Source organism: Protobothrops mucrosquamatus, unplaced genomic scaffold (assembly GCF_001527695.2).
Source record: "Protobothrops mucrosquamatus isolate PMUCROS unplaced genomic scaffold, P.Mucros_1.0 scaffold61, whole genome shotgun sequence".
Classification (NCBI taxonomy): domain Eukaryota; kingdom Metazoa; phylum Chordata; class Lepidosauria; order Squamata; family Viperidae; genus Protobothrops; species Protobothrops mucrosquamatus.
This window is the reverse complement of record NW_015386440.1, coordinates 1,486,083-1,510,428: the sequence shown is the minus strand read 5'-3', so window position 1 is coordinate 1,510,428 and position 24,346 is coordinate 1,486,083. Positions and strand designations below refer to the sequence as shown.

The 24,346-nt window shown below is 34.8% G+C and overlaps 1 protein-coding gene across 1 annotated transcript in view; it reads right to left on the bottom strand.

Annotated features, from left to right (window-relative positions):
* Window positions 1-24,346, bottom strand: part of PARD3 (par-3 family cell polarity regulator) — a 315,093-nt gene that overhangs the window by 90,177 nt on the left and 200,570 nt on the right. Inside the window, exon 19 of the mRNA XM_029283357.1 lies at window positions 15,462-15,710. Coding sequence (XP_029139190.1) covers window positions 15,462-15,710 — 249 coding nt within the window. The remainder of the gene's footprint in view (window positions 1-15,461; window positions 15,711-24,346) is intronic.

Here is a 24,346-nt window from a genome sequence, read left to right as displayed (position 1 = left end):
ACCATCTCTGTCCTTCTGGCTACGTTGCATTGCTGCATTCCTTCTTGGCAACAGTGCTGGAGCTGAAATAGAGGCTGAGCCTTTAGTAATCTCGGCTGGCTGCCACCACAATGCCAGGCCTAAGAAGCTTTCTGAAGGTATTCCGAAACATCACAAGAATGTTGAAGAACAGTGCGAGCAGCCTCGGGAAGAAGACCTGGCTTGGCCAGCAACTGACTGCCATAGAGTCAAGCCAGGTGCACCTCATCAGCAGTGGAAAGAAGAGGACAAAAGTCAACTGGACATAGCAGGTCTTGTGGAATGCATATGGTGAGGATACTTGGGGCTTTGCACGTCCTTGCCTAGCAACCGGTGAGATTCAATTAATGGTGGCAGTGGGGATTGCCATGAATGCCGTCACTGACTGATGCAACTAAGAGATGTTGCCCTCTATGACGGCATTTTTTAGCTATGAAAATTATGGTCCCAATTAATACTGTAAATCAAGGACTACCTATATGTATGACTTTCCCATATGTATGACTTTCCCATGGAATGCAGACAAAATCACATCCTCACTTGCTCACTAAATCATTTTCTCACATTGCCCATACCTTTGTATGATCTTAATAATCTCTGAATTAGACCCAACCAGAAATTATACCTTCACCCTCCTGCTGCAACATCCCAGCTCTCCACATGCTTGCAATATCTTTCCCTAATTTTAAAGTGGACAAGGCCCAATAATTAGATGAAGGACCTCTTTCATTTACATAGAAAGAAAGTTGTAAGAGAAGAAGTTCTTTTTCTTTAGTTTAATAAACCTATGTAGAATTTTCCTGCAAACGTTGTGCATTTCATCCATTTGGGCTGAGGACAGTGATTCCTACAGGTGTACTTTTATGAATAAGTAAGATAAGGCCAAAAAAAATTTGATGTACTACATTAGGGATTGGCTCCTTTTAGGGCTGGGGGTATATTTGGAATTTTGAGAGCATCAGGAAAGTTCCTTTGGAAAGAGGCTGAAACAAGAGACTCATCGATTTATAAAATGGCTGCTACTGTAGGCATGGCCAGTTGTAAATACCATTTAGCACAAAGATAGGACCAAAAGCTTGATGGGCAAGAAGGAATATGTCTTGGAACATCCTAATCTGTACATACCACATTGCTATACCTTGGCCTACAGTTTAAACCTGTGCATACAATTACTAAATAAATATAATTCTTCATGAATTATTAGACAATGAATTAGAATTTCTTCTTTCCACTCATGACCTCCCACTCTTATATACTGTATTAATAATCAAAGCACTACCAACAGATGAATGTGTATCATTATACATCAATCAAAATGTATCAAATATTTGTACAGAAGACAATTTGACTACATGAATCACTTCACTGTTCATTCATCACCGAACAAATGTTAGTTGTTCTAAATGGATCTCTTCTTATTTTCTTAAATATAACTGAATTATAGGTATGATGATTCTGCCTGAGCAAAATTCATAATTTCTGGTGAAAGGGCTTGCTTTTTCTGATACTATCTTGAAAAAGGCTTTGTCCACTTCAGAGAATTATTTGCATTAAATTCCATCTGATACATTATCTCTCAAGAATATCCAGATGACTGTCACCTATGCTATCAAGCCATACTTTAAATCGTGTTTTTTCTTGGGCTACCCCAGCCCCTTTTTAATATACTGGAAAGGGATGGAGGTCCTATTTTTATACATGTTTATGTCTGCATTTATTAAAGCCAGATTTCTCATTCACATTAAGATCAAAAATATTATGCTGTTTAATGCTGATAATTACACTGAAATTTTCTGTTCCATATGCATTTTTTTTCTTACATTCAGACTACAAAACTTTCCAAAGATGGAAACTAAATTCTCCAGATTAGTTCCTTTGATTATTTATTATATAAACTCAATTTTTCCACTATGGATCTCAAAGCAATGCATACAGATATATAATCTCTCCCTGTCTGCTACACAACTATATTGTAATGTTACAATAATATAAAATTAATTTATGTTCCATGGGTAGAATTAGTCCAAATTCACATGCTGAACTTCATACCTGAACTGCAGTTTGAACTTGGGTTTGTATAACCATGGCCACTAAGTTTAGACAAGATAATATTAAATTTTGTTATAAAATAAAAATAGACACTTTGGAAGATGAAAGAGAAAAGGTCAGGCCTGTGTACTGCATTTTTCATTTATCTGAACTAAGTCCTACATAGATAACATGATGCATTTAATCAAGGTAAGAAAGAGATAATGTGCCTTGATGAAAAGCTTTACATCATCTCCAAGTTTTTTTTAGCACTTACAGCAATTGGACATGTTCAAAAAGCTCTTTTATAGATAGTCCTTGACTTACAATTACAACTGAGCCCAAAATTTCTGTTGTTAAGCAAGACCATTGTTGAATGAGTTTTGCCCCATTTTACGACCTATCTTGCCACATTGTTAAATGAATCACTGCAGTTATTAAATTAGTAACAAGGTTTTAAGTGAATCTGGCTTTCCCATTCATTTTGCTTGTCAACATGTCATAAAAGGTGATCACATAAAAGGTGAGACTGCAACCATCATAAATATGAACCAGTTGAGAAGTATCTAAATTTTGATTACATGATGATGGGCATGCTGCAAGTATTGTTAAGTGTGAAAAATGGTCATAATTAACTTTTTCAATGCTGTTGTAACTTCAAATGATCGCTAAATGATTGGCTGTAAGTCAAGGACTACCTGTATTACTGCAAATCACAGGTAAAGCAACAAAGCTTGATTTCACACAGCAGTGAAGAGGTCTCTATCCTAATGGATTGTGCAATAACTTCATATCTGGATTGACAACTTGGTGCCCTCTTCTTATCAGTCCATTTCCAGAACTGATGCCAAGAGAGGCTGGTCCAGAATATCTGGAAGGTTATCTTATAACCTTGTTGCCAACACATGTGGTTCAAGTTCAAATCTTGAGGTTTCAAAATTTTGTTGTCATCCAACAGTTCAAACCTCAGAATACTATTTAAGTTTTAAAAACCTTCAGGTTTAAGTCATAAACTAATGTTTTCTTCAGGTTAAAATTAGGAGCAGATAAGAAACTATCTATAGTGATACATTGGTATTCAACCGCTTTGAAACTCATTGAATTTGGTACCTAATATATTCTGATGTGAAAATTTTGTCCCAGTACTCATTGTTTGTTTGTTACTCAATGCACAAGTTAAAACTTGTTGGTGTCAGCTGACTTGTGACTCACTATATTATTCCTTATGGGGAAAATCTGTTTGTTACTCATCGTTTTTGGTACTCATCATGCCTCCCGGAAGCAATTCACGATGAGTACCGAGGTACCACTATATTTACTAATTAGTTTATGAACAAGCCTTCTGATAATATAACATAAAAATGACTTAAAAGAGTTTGCTGAATCCAGCTAGCAGCCTGGAGCAATGTTTAATGAGGTGAAATTAATCAAAAGAAGTGGCATGCAATATTGCATAGGATCAGGCTATTCTCACAATATGTATTTTATTATACAACTTCTAATATACCAAATACCAAATATACCTCAGTTAGCGACCATATGCAAATACAATTGTAATAAACAGTATTAAAAATTCATTTTGTTATATGTATGTGCATCTTTGTGTAAATTTCTGTACCAGTAAGAGTACTGCTGGCATAGTGGTATGAAAGAACTTGATCTGAATGAGATTGCATTGCTTGTTGGGGTTTAAAGATAGTCCTAAACATCTGTAGAGCATCCCATTATTTCTTCTTCATCACATGGAAAAAGAAGAATAAAGATTTGCAATGATGTCTGGTCAGGAAGACTATATTGGTAAGAGTGTATAATCCCAGAAGAGTATATCAGAAGAGTTAAGTAAGATAATACAGAAACAGATAAACTAGATTTAAAATAAAGAGCCATTTGATAACCTGCCAAAAAAGAGAAAAGCCTGCTAGAAAACAAGGGAGTTCAAAGAGACTTGGTTTTCCCTTAAGTATTTCTATAAGGGTTAAACATACAGCATCCAAATGACCCTTCCATGACCTATGACTGAAACTAAAAGGCTGAATGGGACAATAGCTCTGGAATATTTTCCTTTCTGATTTAAACTTGTTTATTTTTCCCAGAGTTTCTTATCTCACACTTTTATCTTTAAACACACACACACACACACACACCAAGTTTTCTCACACTTTTTCAAGATTCCAAGGTTTTTAAGGAAAGGCAGACCCAAGCCCTCAAAATGGGGAAATGGTTGCTATAAAGAAATGTTTTAGCACGCAGCCTATTTCTTAGCATCCCTCCTTTCAAGTGTCCAAAATCTGACCTTTCTAATGTTCACTGTTTGCTTCTGGGATCTTGAAAATAAAATGGTATAAATGTATTTTTTAAAGCATTTAGGTGAGTAAGAAGCCCTGGTGCTTCAGACCACCAGAGGTAACATTGTTTTTAGATTTTATTTTTGAAAACAATAAATTTCAGACTTTTCACAGCTAAAGAATGTTAGCTCTAGAAGGTATTTCTGTAGTTTTTAGACAATGAATGTCTTCCAGAGACTTAACTTTTCCTCATTTTGCTTTGCTCTCTTCTCTCTTGTTTCTTGTCATTAATTTTCTTAATCAACTTTTGCAACAGTCTCATAGACACAGCGCAACAAATGTGACCAAACTGCAAGAATCTAAATAACATATATTGCTTATCCTGCTGTGTCATCTTTGTTTTAATTGCTCTAATGGAAAAGAACAAAGGCTGAAACAGAATGGCAGGAGAATCAGTAGATAGCTCTTCATTGTCTTTAGTGCTTTGTCCTGGGGGAATAAAACTGTGATGAAAAACAAAGTCACAAAGCTAAATATTGTTGAGACACTAGAAAGCAATTAGTATGCATGAAAAAATTGTGCTTATTACATATATATCTTAGTTTTCCTCTCCAAAAAATAGCTTAGGTGGTCCTTAACTGCACATAGCTGTGGTCTACTTCCTGGCATTCATTCTAACAGCTGAGAATCATACAACAAAATAGGGTCAACGATGTCCTGAACTCATAATGAAAGCAGCAACATTAATAATAAATCCAAGTTATGGTAGAATGAGCAACTTTTCTAAATGTTTTGTAAGCTCGGTAAAATGGGTGCTCTTGAGTTTAATGGCTAAATCAGAATGCAGAAATTTCTGATTCCTTAGAGCAGGCATGTCAAACTCACGATGTCACATGATGTTGTGCGACGTATCGCAACTTTTTCCCCATTGCCGGCAATGGGGTGGGCATGGTTTTGGCGTGACACATCTGGCCCACGGGCTGGCAGTTTGACATGCCTGCCTTAGAAGTACTCAACTGCATTGTATGACACTGGCAGAAATTTCTCACTAAATTACATAATGAACTTTAACCTGTATTTAAACTGTGCTTGGTGAGACTACACATGCAATATAATAAAGATATATAATGCCCATTTAATTTCTCTTCTGCATTTTACAGAAACACTGGAAGAACCAATAGGTGAAAAATTGCCAAACCAGTTTTCTCTAAACACACACACACAAACACACAAGTGGAAATGAAGTATGTCAGTAACCTTTGGTAACAATGCCACACAAGGAGATTATTTACTGGTGGAGATTGTTCAGCTTGTAATCTGAAGTACTCAAAGAGCCAGAAGAGTAATATTTCATATTCCATATTTTAATACAACCTTCCAACATTTAACATCTTGTAAGTTTTGCACAAAACAGAACTAGAACTTCTAGATTTAAATGTCACTCATGTAGCCACATAAAAAAATCTTTTACATCAACAAAGTTTAAATTTATAACAATTTGCTATTACTGTGAATCAATAATGACACTAAACATACTGGAAAATTTCTTAAAACTGACTCTCTCAGCATTTTCCTGGAGGAGTGGAGAGCCACTGTAAATATCAGGAGGTTTATGGGATACTATTTGAGAATCAAAATATTCTAATTTGGAGCAATTCTACATTTTCTGAAAGATTTGTCTCAAATAGTCAGAAGGACTCTGTGTCTTTTTCTGGAGTACAAAGGAGTGAGTGCTATAGTGAGAAGGATCAGGAAACTTTCCTTGGTGGACTTTAAGTTACTTTATTACAGCATTCAAAACAAATCATAGAGATATCTTTTGCATTCTAATATGAAACAATTTCCTATACATACAATAAGCAGTTCTTCTAAGATAACAGCTTACATTGCAGTATTATAGCTTCTTTTTAACCAGAAAGTAATTATATTAAAAGAGTACTTACGTGGCAAAATGATTATTAGCATTGCCTTTTTACTATGTTGTGCTTTGATAAATATCAGTAACTATAATTTCCCCCCTCCCTTCCTCTAACTCTTTTTCTAATGCTTTTCTTAGAGTTAACAAATTTTTGAAGCATGCAGCATTAATCTACCCAACAACTATATTCTTAGTGACAATTGATAATTGTACGCCTACTTATAATGTCCTCGGGTTAAAACAAACATACAGACACAAACACAAATAACCATCAAAGAGTAGTTTAGTGTTGGGTTAAGGGAAATCTACTTAATTTTTATATTCTGAGAGCTATCCTTGAGGGTCAAAGGTGTACACATCATGCAATAGAGATGAAAGAGTTCACAGATACTTTATGGTTCATTACCCAAAATACCTGTTCCCCATTCATGCATGCCAGACTATGTGGACTATCTGGAAGACAGAAGGAGGAAATAAATGACTAACTTCCTTCTTCCTTATCCTTCAACACAGCAGGGCTAAGGAAAGTCAGCATGACCTTGTTTCTTTTTCTCTTTTCCTCATTCCAGAACTATGAAACTTCAAAATGCTGTGCCATTTGCTGAGAATCATGTACAAATCAACTTTCTCCTTTGGCAATATATACATATGTGAAAATAATTTGAACGTGTATGTAATCAAAGATTTGTCTAATGAAACAAAATTATCCATTACAATAGTTTTATCTATTGTCCTATTAAATCCTGATATATAGCTAAAAGACATTTAATAAAATTCACACTATTCAAAGCAATTTCAAGGGTTACCTAAAATAAGCTATGACTATATGAATGAAGCTTTTCAGAGAAGATTTGTCAAAATTCAGATGATATCTAGAGTGGACTGTCATGCATACTAATTGAAAAAGATAGTTTGCTTTAAACCAAATATGCATGTCTAACATAGCAGCAACTCTGCTTGCCAAATGTTTTTGAAGAGAATGATAGAAGCACAGCAAACATGCTGACAATTATGTTTCCTTTGTTAAAAAAAAGGAAAAAATCCCAAATGCCTGATTATATACTCAACAGAATTTCTAAATATCAATTGTTGAATTAAACATGCTACTGATAGAAACATATTTTGATGACCATTGACTTACCATTGGGTTATATAAGAAAACTTTCTTCAAGGAAGTATATAAGCATTGGATTATACTAGTTGTACAACAAACAGAACACAACAGTTCTGACTCAAGAAGCATGCAAAATAATTCTGTTGTACACTAGACAAACCTTCAATTTCAACAGCTCTTTTAAGTTTTGAGGAGCCACTAAAGGTTTCCATGTCACACTAAGATAGTTCTCTGAAATTTGGCTTGTGAGATGCATGAAATCAAACACTGTGGTCTATAAAACGTTGCTTATAGTTTAATGCCATCTGTAAAAAAAGCCATAATATCTTGCTATATAAACCATAGTTGAAATAATAACTTTAATGTTATGAGTGAATTCTGCCCACCTTGGGTCATTATAAAATTCAGAGATCTTTTGTTTTGTAGCCCTAAAGGATATGCAATTCACAGAGGGGTAAGTCCAAACCCCAGTTATTGCAGATCTACCATAATAATAAACAAAGGGCATAATTTCTATACTGGAATCACTCAATGTGTCTCAAAACAAGTGACTCAAAATGTGAAGCAGAATTTTCATTTGTGTGTGTTTCTGTGTGTGTCTCTTATTTTATTCATTTATTATTTATTTCATCATCATTTCATCAAGGTTTTATCATATTTTATTCTTCTAAGTACAAGATTCTCTTCTTTTTCCCTCCAAAATTTCCATTTGCTTGATAAATGTTAGTTGAAATTGAATAAAAATATTTTTATTGAACCATACATATAAAAGTATAGAAACCCAAAATTGCAAATAAGGATTGCTTTTAAGACTACATCGATATATCCTCCTAACTACTGTATTTTCCCAATATCTGGAAGCTTGTTTCCCTATCATCACCACTTATTTTCCCAAGAAACTATAAAAAAACCCTCACTGAAATAATATCTATTTATGGTACCTATTAAAATATATACCAATCTGTGGAAAGGAACCAGACCTCCCAATTTCTGATGATACTATAACTCCTATTATTCCCAACCTTCAAAATCAATTAAGAATTGTGCTAACTTCTTTAGAAGGGTCAAAAACTGAACATTCATAGATTGTTCAAAGCATTATAACACATTTCTAGGATATCTTCAGTTATTTTTGAAAGAGTAACACTTTTTCTGATAGCAAAGTTAGTAGAAAGGTACATTAATGATGTTGTTATTAATGGTTGATACATATTTATAAATTTTCTTGACATCTTGGGAATGTCTTAACAGAGTTTTTGTAGGGGAAGAAACAGAATATGATTCCTTTTTTTCCTGGATACTTGCCTGGTTGAGGAACCAGAGATAAAACTGAAAATAAATACAAGGTTTTGAGTTATGTTGACTACTTTTGTTAGTTCTTTTGAAGATCTAAAACTGTTAGAAATACAGACAATGCAGACATAAAGGTAGAACTTCATCCAGTAAGGAGAATATTTGTAGCTCAAGGTTGAAATTATGGGTATTTCAACATCATTTGGATAATGAAATGTCTGCAAGAAAACAACCAAGTTCAGAAAGAACCAAGGACCCTTCCGAATTTCATCATTTTCATTCTTCTTACTTTTACTTGTTCTTCAATATTCTTTTATTCCCATATCCTCCAGAATCTATCTAATTTGAAACTGTGAACTCTGCAGGGAATTCAGTCACACTTTGTTTGGTATCAGAAAGCATCTTGAATAACAAGTGAAAACAACTTTCACGCATGAAATAGATTTTCTTATGTCACCTTGAATCTATAAACAATGGAGTATTTTCTATATAGACTACATAGCAACAAATAAATATTAAAATACCAGTTATTTTTAATCTTATACACAGGGGAAAATTACACACTATCTGTTCTTAGAGTGATATTCAAATTTGTTGTCAAACAAAATTCTAAGAACAAATGCCCCAGTAAAAAAGACATTGGAGCCTTAAATATAGCGTTTAATACTTCAGATCAATTAGCAATTTCTGAAAGTTAGAAACATTTTAACAGTGTCATGGAGATGAAAGAGAGCATCTTGGAATGAGCAAAGGAAGAAGCAGGGAAGATTAAATTATGTCTGCGGTTATAATGAATCAAAGACTAGAAGGTTGTCTGCAAATCAGCCAGTTTTGATGAAATATTAAGGAGAATGATTATTGATGAAACATGAATAAGCCTTTCTGATTAAATCACATCTCCTCAATTAACACAACTTAAATGAACTGATCCCATTTTTGACAAGCATTCATCTGTTTCAAGAATGGTGGCATATGTTTATATTTTTAAGCTTCCTTCACATGTACTTTTCTGGGTGACCTCCCATTACACCTGCAGGTGCTCATGTAGCGTATGGTGGATACATAAATACATCTGTCTGAATAGATTCATATTTGCGATTCATTCAAATGGTAAGGTCTCAAGATTAGGCACTATCTGAGTGAATTGTGAAATATGCCAGAAAACAGAACATTTGGGGGGGCAAGTGAATCATTCTGAAATATATTCTTATTCCCATTTGCCAAGATGACAATGCCTGTGGCTTTTACAAACCTACATCTATAAGGGAAATCACAGAAATAGAACAGAAATAAAATTTAATAGATATATATGTTTCACCTGTAACAATGGCTTGTAAAATCAATGAGAAAAGAACATTCCTTTTTGTATCTTTTCAGAATATTTTACTTAAAATGCAACAACCCACACACTGTATTATGGTTGACTGTATGTCTCAGAAAATTTAATGAATAGGTAGTTCTCAATAATTTTTTGTTTAGTGACAGTTTGAACATACAATGGCACTGAAAAAAGTGATTATGACCATTTTTCACACTTAGAACAGTTGCAGCATACCCATGATCACATCATCAAAATTCAGACACTTGGCAACTGGCTCATTTATGACAGTTGCAGTGTCCCGGAGACACGCATCTTTTGAGAACTTCTGACAAGCAAAGTCAATGGGGAACCAGTTTCATTTTACCACTATGTTACTAATTTAATTAAAGTGATTTATTTAACAATTGTGAAAGGAAAGATTGTAAAATGAAGCGAAGTTCACTTAACAACTGTCAGCAACAGAAATGTTGGACTTGATTGTGATTGTCAGTCGAGAACCACCTGTATATATTTAATTTAACAAGAGAAGAGTGGACTATAAATAAGGCAAGCAAGTAATCTCATAACTTTCCTAACATTGAACACTGAAAGGTGAATTGTTTGCAAAACTGACACAACTTTAAATAAGCCCATATGATTTTAGGGTTATTTTAAATTAGAGAGACTTAGCATCACAGGTCAAAAAAGCCAAAAACAGAAATCTAAACATAGAAATTATATATTCCTTTCCAACCTGAGTTAGTACGGTAGTTAGGGATGAAAAATGAAAGTTCTACAGAAACTGGCTTCCTAGAAGATAGAGTAAAATGTTCACAGAAATCCCCAGTTTTCATGAAGATTCTCAAATTGTGTATACATATATTTTTTCAGAAGAACTGTGTCTTTCTACAGCCCAGACTTTCGAATTTACAGCCAGATAAATTCAAATACAAATATCTATCCCTTTGCACCCAGATCTTGTGTTTCAGATTTTAAAAAAACTATATTACTAAATCTGAGGAAAAACAAGTCCTGCTTTCTTCCACATTGTGGTTTTCTCTTTTCTGCACACCAACCACAGCACTGCATCCATTAAGAATGACAAATTCTGACTCACTTCTTAAAAACAAATTGTATTTGACAGAACTTCTCTTGATATTGCTGATAGCTGCTGCACTTGAATAAAATATTTGTAAAATGAATCGAGTGATTGTTAGCTTGAAACAAAGGATGATTGTTAAATGATTTTCCGTTATTCCATTTGTAGGCTATCCTTCATGTCAGCCCCCCCCCCCCCCATCTTTTCCTGTTTTTAAACCTGCTCTGGGAAAACCATTCCTCTCTTATCTCTTCATACATTTTTCCATTTACAGTATGTCTTGAAGAATAGGTTTAAAAATTAAAAACAAACCAACAGTTTGTCTTCAGTTATAAAATGAACTCTTTTAAAACATAAAAACAAACAAATAAATAAATAATAAACAAATGCCACAGCTGAAAATGTTTTTGGAGATGATCTTGCTGTCACATCAGTTCTTAGTTCTGTTATGGAGACTCAAAGACATTTAAATGAAACTTTTTATGATTTCTTTTCCCAGCCCCTCAAAAATCATAACCCAAACAATGAATAGGGTCAAAGCAAATATACCTCACACTAGGGGCTCTGCATAAATCCTCATGAATTTATATTAAAAGTGGATTTCTATTGCATCCATATTGGCAGAAGAGTAGGTAGTAACCTAAGACCATTAAAGTTAGAGGTACTAGTTGTTCCCCTTACATTGAGTTTATGGAATAGCAAACAGGTCTTATCAATTTATACAGGAAATAGATCGAGGGGTTATTGGTGCATGATGCATACAGCAGAAAAAATAATATATAAAAGCCCTAAAGTGCATGTGAAATAAGTTTAAATCAACTGAGAATTCTAATTTCTTCAAGGAAATGGAAGGCTGATCCATGTGACTAGTTGTATTTCCAATAATACTTTTTCTAATCAACTGCTATGTATTCTTGCTTCTCTCAAGACCAGACAAGCTTCATTTTTTTTTTACTTATTACCATTAAATCCAAGTCGAAGGGCTTTTCCTGGCATTCAATGTTTAAAGTTCAAATGATGAGAATTAAACTTGCTGGAACAACTACAATAGTGTTGTGAAATCAGGTAACATACAGACAAATTGTATGCATTTTGTTGTTGTTATATTTATATATATGTTAACTATGCTTGTTTCATCATTCAAGTCAAACATTGTTTTTAAAGGAAAGAAAGTGGATTGATTCAGACACTTGTCTAGACTTCGTTTAAGATAGTTGGGGGACCAGTTGTCCTGGAACTGCATTTGTGATCTAAGAAAAAAGGTAACATTAACTAATTGATAAAACTTTCATTTAAATTATTCTGAAAGAAAACTACCTATCCTGTTAACGCTCTTTGTAGGAATTTACAGAAGAATTATTCAATTCAGCTCAAGGAATTTTTTCCATTTGGGAATCTATGCATTACCATGGTGTTGAAATAAGCTTTATGATACTTTGACTTTCTGAATTGAGCTAGAGTTGGACTGATTGGCCTAAATGATTCCTTCTAACTCTATGCTTCTAAATATCAAACCTCTCTGTTTCTGGAAGAAATTAATTTCTTTTTAGCACCTGCAGAAAGTGTTATTTCTTCATATCTTTCAGCCTAAGGTATTTTGAAAAAAAGCTTAGAATATGTGCAATGAATTACTCTTAGACCTTAAAAATATGATATGACTGAAACTTCAAATGATATAATCATATATTCATAAAATATTATTTTATATTATTAAAATTCCTTTTCATAAAAATATTTCAGAACGAATCTTGTACTTCTTTCCTAGCACTTTTCTAAATTATACAAAATTATATTCCTTTCAGAAATTGTATTAAACTGCAAATAAAATTAACACAAAATTAACCAGTCACTTTTTTATGTCAATCAATATCATATGTGAATTAAAAATAAATAAGACGAATTTTCTCCCCTCTCTATCCTTCTTAAACCATTCTTTTTTTCAGTTGAGATTTTGTGAGATACAACTTGATTCCACTTTTAATGGAAGAGGAACCATTTCACAAAGATGTTTTTTCCTGATGGGTATCTTCAATGGCATAGTGAATGCAAAAAAAAACCATGATTATGGTATTTACTTTTCCATTATAGTGTCCAGTGCAAGTTGTGGGATTCTAGCCTACTATTTTGAAGCCATTAAGTCTTAAGCAGCACAATGCCTCTTTCCTTTAAATTCCTTTTGAAGACAATGTACTCTTTGGTGGGAAGTGATGTCATAGCAACAGCCTGTAAATGTCCATTAGCAGCTGTCTTTTCATGGAATTATCTTTATATGTTAGATTACACACACACATACATACACACACAAAAGTTGGTATATGTATATCACATGTTATGTAATATCACTGTCATCTAAAAGAAAAAAAATGAAACCAGGCCCACATATCCATTTCTTAGCTTGTATAAAAATATTTGCTATAGGAATGTAACTCCCTAGAAATTATTTGATATGACAGAAGAAGAAAAAAATTAAAAAATTCCATCCAGCTCTCTATTTTCTTTTTCCCATACTCATGTGGTATAAGGGGAGGTCCTCCCAAAGGTATTTTAAGAGGTCTTCTGAATTTTTAGAACCACTAGAACCACTAATGAAATGATGCAATGCATACACAAATTAAAATAAACCAAATATTTGTTGTCACTCACATAGGACAACAGTTGGAAATCTGGAAAGGTGTAACAGGTTTTGTTAGTAGATGTCTGTACTCTGCATAGAATTCCCTTTTGTTTTGTTGAGATGAAAATCTTGAAAGTTATCTTTGGTCCAAATGTTACACAAATATCTCTAGAATACTGTGCTCTACATTAAACATTATAATCTCTTTCTTAGTGAGTGGCACCTTTCTGCCTTTTTACATCAAGAATAATAGGAAAAGAAAGCAGATTAATGTTGGTCATGAAAGGCTGAATACAAGTTTGGATTTTGGAAAATATTATTGCCAACTGATTTTGTCTACAGAATATTTAGAATGATATTCTAATACATTATTAAGAAATAATGCCATTTCCCCTCCAAAGACCAGATACTGAGCAGAGTGAACTGTTTGTCTTAATCTCATAACAATATAAATTCATTTTATGCCACCAGGTCACTGGCTCATATAACTCTATCAATAAAAGCAGTTATTCGAAGTGTCAGACATTTTCCTACCACTATTAATCTTTCACTGAAAATCTAGGACTGAATTGAGAACTTTGGGCATGTAAAGCATAAATTTTTACCTCTCAACTACACAAGGTGGACAACCTCTAGCACTGCAGATGAGAACAGACTTTCAATTTCTTTCAAAGCTGCAACAGCAGATTCTCTATCTCCTTAATTTTTCATATTTTTCCACTATTTTTCTGCACTTAATTGTTTTGCATTTCATTCTAGATTATTCTTTTCCCACTTATAGGTGCTGATTCATAAGCTACAATTCCAACACTGAAAATTCTGAGTATCGAAGTTTATTCTCTTTTATTTATTTCTTAGATATGTCACAATCATATGATAACCTTTTTTAAGGACCAGTGTAATAAGAACCATGTTGGATCAAACCAAATGCTCAGGGTGACCAAATGTGACCAGTTAGATTGGAACCCAGCAGAAGATTAATGCAATTGCAACTTATATAGGCCTAATGCTTCTGATACTAGAAATAATAAAAGGCTAATAATAAAAAAACATTTAGGAATTTGTTATCTTAACATTTCAGTTTAATATTTCACCAGCAAGATAGAAAATTTATCTCCAGAATTTTGTGTTCTGTTACTAGGGCAAACATTCTAAAAACATACATCAAATTACATCAGAGAAGATTGCCTGTCAGCAGTACATTATTAGAGTTAAAAAGACCAACATATTAAGCTGGGCATTATGTGTTCTAAGAATAATGCCTTACTCAAGCTCCAAACTTTTCAATTTAAAACGGGTGAAGCAGCCAAAGGGCTGACAATGATTCTTAGTTTGTGCCTGTTGATTCCTAGTTCTGATGACCAAAGAAGAGCCTAACCAATTCTGGAACCAATACAGATCCCAACACCTTCCAGAAAATCAATAAGAAAAATGCTCATAAACATCTCAGTATATTTCTAGGATGTCTGATGCTGAATTAGCAGAGGCTGAGCCAAACGTGACTTTAACCTGAATTATGCTAAATAGCGCAATTTGAATCTAAAAGCACTTCCAGAAGATAATGAGCTGTGTTAAAATCAACTGAAAAGATCATACTGCTCATTCCATTATGACTTGATTTGTGTAAATTCAATATCTTTCCCTACACAGGCTTTTAAAAATCCATTAATAAAATGTAGTTCTGGCTTTACAGCTGACAAACAGTCACCTCCCATAGCCAAGAATAATAATGAAAATTTACAAACCAGACATTGGAAGCAGAATATTGACCGAAGTCTGATTTGGTGCCTACCTGTCTGCAGGTGAAGATTTTGAATTGCGTCCTTTCTTTACTTGGGCATATAATGCTTCTATTGTCGATGTTTCCCCTGGGCTCTGTGGTCTACTGCTAATTGTGCTGCTACTCATGGGGGAATATGAAGGAATTCCAGCATACATTGAGTCAGCATCACATGCATAAGTCCTGTTTAAATCATGGATCTCGACATAATCTCGTTCCCGGGCTTGTCTTTCACGAAACTCTCGGGTCTTGGCTTGTATCCTGGAAATGAGAAATAAAGCTAGAAATAAGTTTGAAAATAGGGTGGGAAAATAATTGCAATTCATGGGTAACTAAAATTTAAATTTAAAAAAAAACAGCTTTAAGGATCAAATACTTAAGTATTGAAATGCATTGGGATTTTATCAGAAAAATTAATATAATAGACATGATAGATGTTTTGACAGATTTGCATATAACTATATCAGTATTACTTTGCCTAATTATAACTAAACAAGCCATTGGGTTACTGAATACAAGATTTTTTTTTAACTAGATTGCTTTAATGCAAGTACCCTTGAATATTTTTCCCATATTATGTGGACATGAATTATAATGTTATAAGAGCTTTGAGACCATTTCACATAGTAATTATTAATCATTTCTGTTTGCATCATTATGTATTCCACACTATATCACACTGTATCTCTATGGTTGCCACAATCATTTTATTAAAAGGATATGCTTATAACTTTATCTCATATTTACTCTAATTCTGCTCTTTAACCATTCAGATTCTTTCAAATCTTTCAGCTGCCCTATTGTATGGTTTTTATCAAGAATTCCAATTCCAATTCTATTGATCTCATTTACATAGACAATTTTCAACGGAATCATGAAAAACAGTGTCATTCATTCATTGATCATATAAACATGTTATTGAATGTCACCTATAATGAAGTAAAGTCCAGAAAGGATCAACAATGAGTCGGTCTAAGTCTGCTCATGGAAATTATCAAATATCAAATTAAAATGATCTCACTATAATATTATACTAATATAAAACTTTGTATGGTTGGATGTAGCAGCTTTAACTGAATGTCAAAATTATAAACTGTACATTATTGTCTACCTAAATTGTATAAAAATGGATTTTTATAGTGTAATGTGCTTAAAGGTTCTCTTCCAAATAGTTTGGGAAATCAAAACACCTTTGTTTTATTTCTTTCCAAAACCTTAATATACAACTATAAGCATAATCATGTTTTACAATTATTTTCTTGTAGGAAAAAAGGATATCAGTTAAGCTACTGAGAAGAGCTGAGATTTATACAGTATGGATTTCCCCATGTATGTCTGTCATCAGGAGAATTCTCAAACTTGGCTCCTTTCTGATTTGTATAAAATTAATTCCTAATTGGTCAGTAAACATATCACTAAAGGAAAGACAACTAGATAATCCTTTTGGTTCACTGAAATTGTCTATGTTGATGGATGGCCATTTTTACCCTATTTCAAGACAGCAATGCATCTTTCTTGGTTACTAGCCAAACTATCATTAAATTAATCCCTGATACTGTGACATTTTTCCTTAAATCCTTTACAATTCCTATTTGACTCTATTCCATTTTTTCACATCTATCTTCAAAGTGTTGTCTCACTACAAATCGATGTCCCAAAAAAGGCACCAGATAGATTCCTTCTCAAGTTACTAGGCTATACTGTTCTCTCCATAAATCAAGGGCTGGGTTCACAGCCTAGAAGACCTGACCGTGATTAACATTAGGAATATTTATGGCTTCCAAACAGCTGAATCCATGTTATATTTTTAATGTTCATACTTACATAAAACTGCTATCAGGTTTTAAAAATGTATTATTAGCAAAGTAATAGTAGATAAATATGATTATATTAAAAATAATATACAGGTAGTCCTCGATTTACAACCACAATTGAGCCCATAATTTTTGTTGCTAAGTAAGACATTTGTTAAGTCCATTTTACTACCTTTCTTGCCATAATTGTTAAGTGAATCACTCCAGTTGTTAAGTTAGTGACACTAACTGTTAAGTGAATCTGGCTTCCTCAACCGACTTTGCTTGTCGGAAGGTTGCAAAAGATGATTACATGACCCCTGGACCCTGTAACCATCATAAATATGAGTCAGCTGCCCAACGTCTGGATTTTGATCATGAAAAATGATCATAAGTCACTTTTTTCAGTGCTGTTGTAACTCTGAACAGTCACTAAATGAACTGTTATAACTTGAGGACTACCTGTATCTCTTTTTATTCCCCATGAGATATGAAATTCTAGATAGTCACTCTAATTGAACTTCAACATTTTTCTCAATTCTGGTCAAGATGTTTGCTCATATTTTGGGCTCACAATTTTTAATTAATGTGTGTTGAATGAATTTAGCAAATTTCATCCTTTAAATTTCAGTAGTTTAACAACTACAATAGATTTCCTTCTACTATCAATTCTTATCTGGACCATAAAAACTATGAAAATATTTTGCTTCACAGAAATTAAATGCAGATTTCCCAGACTGAGAAATCCCTAAATGAACTCCAATTCCTTGAACATTCTACAAATACACAAGGCGTCTCGCTGCTGATGCTCTTGATTCCATTTGATGCTTTCATAGTTCCAGGTAGCTTTTGTTGACAGACAGAATTCTATTCTTTTATCATGACATCTTGGCTCAGCAACTATCTGAAAAGTGGTACTATTGTCTTTTTTTAAGAACAAGTTTTATTGCATTAATTATTAGTTGTTCTTCAATTTTCACTGACACTGAACATAATCAGCCTTCTCTTTTACCTCTATACATAAAACTAGAAGAAAGATGTTAGCTAGCTATTTGTTACTATCCGTGTTATAATGAGAGGAGAGTCATTTGATGTATATCTGCATCACGTGGTTTCCTTCATATATAAAGCAACTAAAAACAAACTGAATCAGTGTTAACCCTTATCATTTGGAAAATTAAAAAAATTAAGCACATTAAGTTATGTATCTCTTAACTTTAATGTATGTTTTCAAAATGTATAATTTCTAAGATTCATTGCTTTGAAATAATAAATATTCACAGTTTAATGAATTATTTGTCCTTTGCCATTGTCATAAATAAAACACTTTGCATTTACATAGACAAAATATTAAATAAACGGATGCTCTAAATAAAGTAATAAGGTTAATTTCCTTCCTGCTGTCACTAAATTCATGTTAGCAGCCTCTCTTCAGCTTGACATCAATTAATGATTTTAATTCCACACTCTTGTCACTATACTCACTACTCTTTCCTCTAATTAAAATGGATGATGCATGATGCAGAAAAAACACATGACTTCTATTCTTGTTGTAACATTTCTATTCATTAGTATACTTTGCTAAAGAAAAAAAGATTGGAATTTGAATGGAACTGAAGAAATATGAAGAATGATTGTATTATTACTGAGAAATACAGGGACTTCCAATCACAGGAGAACAGGCACAGAATATGATCAAATCTTCAAAACAAATTACCTGTATGTTTGTATTTGTTTATATCTCATTAGGTTTCCCAGGTCTTAAGCATGATTCCTACTAGTTTTCTTAGCAGAAATTGCTTCCTTCTAATCTAGGAGGTTCTTTTCATTTCCAAATCTAGCCTATAGGCCATATATTTCTAAGCCGGTTTAAGACTTAGTTTGCAGTAGCTTTTTAGCTATTACCGCTGCCACTTAGATAATCGCATAATACATAGGTAATAGCATATGTATATATACAGGCAGAATAACAGAATTGGCCTTTATTGACAGACAGTATTGTCTGTCAACAAAGAGTTTGAAGAGACCTTGAAGGTGTGGGAAGTCAGCCCCTCCCAGAGAAAGAAGTATTTTGGGGATATTAAAAAGACAGAATATTATATTTCTCCAAAGGATCTTAAAGGCAGAAAAGCAGGCCCAGTTTTTCTTAATAGTCCCAAACAGAAACTGAGCAGGCCAGCTCTGTAGAAATACAGATCTGACAATCCCATTCAGTCCCATTCATGAGCAAATAGTACCTGCAGAAACCCGTTCAAGAAAGGATCTTTTGAAGTCCCTTGCAGCAAGATTTGATAGCTAACAATATCAGAGTGATAAAATTAGAACCAGCAACCCCTCACTCAAAAATCCAACACAGGACATAGCTATCAGCCACAGCCCCAGGGAAGCAGGACATGACTTTTAGGACAGAATAGGATTAACCCACCATCATCAGAATACCAAAAGGGCACACTGAACCTCAGATCAAAGTTCATGCCACAGGAACAGGAACAATTCCCCGAACACAAAAGCCCAAGAAGGTATATAAAAACCCACCACTCCCAGCACTATGTGGTCAGCTGCTCCAGAGCCACATTTCTGTCTGGTTCTGCAACTCAATAAAGAACCTTCTTTCCAAATAGCCTCCATTTTGTTTATTCATGGCTTGGACTGGACCCTGATAAAGATTTTTCTTTCAACAGAGGTCTTCTAGTCCAACCTTCTGCTCAAGTAGGAGTCCCTATACCATTCCAGACAAGTAGCTGTCTACTCTCTTCTTAAAAGTGATGAAGCATCCATAACTTCTGAAGGCAGACTGTTTCACTGGTTAATTGTTCTCACTGTTAAGAAATTTCTCCTTAGATTGGATCTCTTTTTGATTACTTTTTGTTCATTGCTTCTTGTCTTGCCTTCTGGTGCTTTGGAAAATAGGCTGATCTTCTCTTCTTTGTGGCAGCCCCTCAAATATTGGAAGAGTACTATCACGTCACCCCTCATCCTTCTTTTCACTAGACTGGACATGCCCAACCCCAGCAACCATTCTTTGTATGTTTTATCCTTCAGCCCCCTAGTCATTTTTGTTGCTCTTTTCTGCACTTTTTCCAGAGTCTCTACATCTTTTTTTATAATATGGTGACTAAAACTAGATGCAGTATTTTAAGTGTCATCTTACTAAGGCTTTATAAAGCAGCACATTTGCATTCATATATTTACCTAGCCTAAACCAACCTCTCTAAATTTTTTTTTACTCTGGGTGAACCTTTGGAATAATTTTCAGGTCTCAGAAAATCCCTGTATAAAAATTAAAAATTAGCTGGCATTGTGTGATGCATGAATAAGCAATGATATTTTTTCCATGATAATCCCTTATTCAATTCCTAGAAATCGCTCACAAACCCAACTGAGAATGGGAGATCGAAATAACTAAGTTCAATTTATGCTTGTTTGTGTCTTGTGTGCGTGCATGCACAAAGGACATACCTAAGGCTAAATAATCGGTCAGTAATAAAACTTTCAGAAGAGGTTCTGTACTAAATATTTTTTAAAAAAATTACTCCGCACTATTTCTCCTACCAAAGTGGAACTTTTTTGTTTATCACTTTTCTGTTAAAGAGTTTGATTATTTTTAGAGCATCACATCATTAGTAGACCCCTATTATTTTTAAAATAATTTTCAACATCTTTTCAAATATAAAATTGAGCATTCACATTATACTTACAAATGAAGAAAGTATCTTATTTAGTAAATAAAAAACTAAATATTTATTTCAGTCATTCCTTTCAATTTGTGAATTACGATAGACATTCCATTTGGAATATTTCAGCTTTTGCTTCCATTATTAGGGAAGGAATGTAAAAGATCTACTACAAAACTAGTGTGGGGAGTGCCCCCTTCTGGTTTGGGAATTGTGAACAGCACAGAGAAATACACATTTCAACACATGAAACCTATTGAACAGGAACGCAAAATGCAATAGTGTTTTAAAACAACAAATGCCAAAGCACATTGGTATTTTGTACATTCACACAGTATTTAGCTTATAAAGACTGACGCAGAAGCTTCAAAATCTAAGTCTTTCTGCAGATAATGCCATTGAGGCTTGTATATTCTGCTGGAGCTATTTATTGCCAACTAAATGCTATATATTCTAAAATAAGACATAAAAGGCAAATAATGAAACACACACTCCTACATTACACACAGATTTTGTTTTAAGTTATTTAACTAAAGGGAATTATCTGTGCAAAATAAAAGTAACAATTGTTTAGAACATTATTGGTGTACTTTTCAACTCTTTTTTTCAAAGTCTTCCTTAAAGGAAGCCATTATATTTTGATGCTGCCATAGTTCTTTAGCATTCAAATCACAAAATATTCCTACTTAGATATCAATCTTAAATAGGTTTCATAAGTATCAGCCATAAACAGCCATTCTTTTGTTTATGACAAGAAAAAAAGAGAAAAAATATCAATGTGTGCATATGTATCAATATGTAACAGTTTTCATTACGTATATTGATTGGTGGGATTCAGCCGATTGGCACTGGTTCGATACCTAATTTTTTGTTGAGTTTGGTTATGATAAATCTGCATAAAACTCCCCTGCTGCCTCCTTCCGCCAGTCCTGGTATCTCTCCACTAGCCCTCTATCACCGCCACCACACTTTCTTGCATGCACTTTCTTGCTGCCCTGCATTCGGCCGGCATCTCCCTTCTCCATTCTAGAAATGGCAGCCCCATTTTCTGCTGCTTTCCTTCTGGCAGAAGGGAGGAAAAGTAAGGACGCTTCGTATGGAAGGACACTAAGCTCCGGGAAAACTACTCCAGCTGGAGCTGTGTGAGGAAGGCCAGGCTCCCCTTCCCCGATGGTTCTGCAAAGCCCTTGAGAAGCAGATCCACTTCCTGCAGGGTTGACCTCAGCTCTGCTTCAGATGGCAAACAGAAGAGCTTTGCTCTTTTTCTCCAGGAGGCCTTTGAAATTGTCCCCCCACCTTCATTTTTCTGCCTTAAAATCCAAAACTGACATGTTTTCTTCTTGATCAGCTGAGGATATGGTAACCACCAGTATGATTTTTGTAAGAAGTTGAGTGCCTGCTCTGGATTTTAAGGCAGAAAAGTGAAGGGGTGAATGGGAGGGGGCAATTTTAAAGGGCCTGGAGAAAAAGAGCAAAGCTCTTGTCTGCCGTCTGAAGCGTGTGCAAGCATGTGTGTCATGGCGGTGATGGAAGGATACCAGGGCTGGTGGAGAGAGGCGGCAGGGGAGGCTTGTGCCCCCTGGTCATAGCGCAAGCCACGGGAGAGTTGACAGAGGAGGAGGTTGCTACTGCCAAGCAGGTGATCTGCGGGGCGAAGCAGGGGCAGTAGGGGCAGTGGAGACCGAAGCTCCTCCAGCAGTAGATGCGGTTGTTACTCAGCGACAGCAGAGCCTTTTCACCTTCACTCCCCCCTGGCTCCGAAATGGTGGGATTGGGTAAGGTCCATCCTCCATAGCATGGCAGTCCAGCTTGGGAGGGGAATGAAAGGAAAGAGGCAGGCAGGCAGCCAAGTCTGATGGGGGAGGTCTCCAAGCAGGGAGTGGCCACCTCCACCCCTGTCCTAACTTTTTAGGCATACGCCTATTAAAGGGTTCTGTGATTTCAGACAAAACCAGTTGTTAAATTATTTGAATTCCACCACTGCATATATTTCAGGTCCTCCTTATGACCACAAGTGAGTCCAAAATTTCCATTGGTAAGCAAGGAAGTTGTTAAGTAAATTTTGCCCATTTTACAACTTTTCTTGTCACAGTTGTTAAGTGAACCACGCAAAGTTAATTTAGTAAAACTTGAGTGTTAAGTGAATCTAGCTTCCCCATTAAATTTGCTTGTCAGAAGGTCACGAAATCGTAGGACACTGCAACCATCATAAATATATGCCAGTTGCAAAATGCCTGAACTTTGATCACATGACCAGGGATGGGGTTGCTGGAATAGCCGTAAGTGTGAAAAATGGTCATGTTACTTTTTTGAACAGTCATTAAACTAATGGTTGTAAATCAAAAACAGTCTGTACAGTTCTAATATGAAAATAGTTAGAAATGGCTTCTCATAGAATGTGAAATTTACATGTGTAGCAACAAATATTTGAGTTTAATATTGAGATTCTACACTTTTCTTCCAAAATAATAATTGATAAAAGAGTTATTTTTAACAGTTAACAGTAACAGCCACTGCCAATTTAACCATGACTGACTTATACTAATAAGTGGCTTTGATTAATTCTGAATAGAAACATCAACTTTAAAACACATTTTAAAAATATTTTATACTTGTCTAAAAGTATATTTACATTACATTATATAAATATATGATGAAGAAGAAAAAGAAAAAGACGAAGAAGAAGAAGAAGAAGTAATAGTAGTAGTAGTAGTAGTAGTAGTAGTAGTAGTAGTAGTAGTAGTAGTAGTAGTTGGAAGGGACCTTGGAGGTCTTCTAGTCTAACCCCCTGCTCAGGCAGGAAACCCTCTACCATACCAGATAGGTGGCTGTCCAGTCTCCTCTTAAAAGCTTCCAGTGATGGAGTACCCACAACTTCTGGAGGCAAACCATTCCACTGGTTAATTGTCCTCAGTGTTAGAAAATTTCTACTTAGTACTAGGTAACTTCTCTCCTTGATTAGTTTCCATCCATTGCTTCTTGTCCTGCCTTCAGGTGCTTTGGAGAATAGCTTGACCTCCTCTTCTTTGTGGCAACCCCTGAGATATTGCAACACTGCTATCGTGCCCCCACCAGTCCTTCTCTTCTTTAAACTAGACATAACCAATTCCAGCAACCGTTCTTTATTATGTTTTAGCATCCAGTCCCCTAATCATCTTTATTGCTCTTCTCTGTACTCTTTCAAATATATATTATAGCATATAAAATTATATATTAGCATGAACAAGATTATCTCTGAGGCCAAGGCCAGACCTGTCTGAGGGACGCGGCATCAGAATGGTGAGGGAGGAGGTTGGGGGGTCAAGGGAGGGTGGTGTGATCAGTACGGTCAGTGGGAGGGGCAGATATGGCGGGAGCAGAGGACCATATCGGGTTTTGGGAGCACGCACACGCTGTTTACAAGCTTGTGGATGCTCCGGTCCTCAGGGCT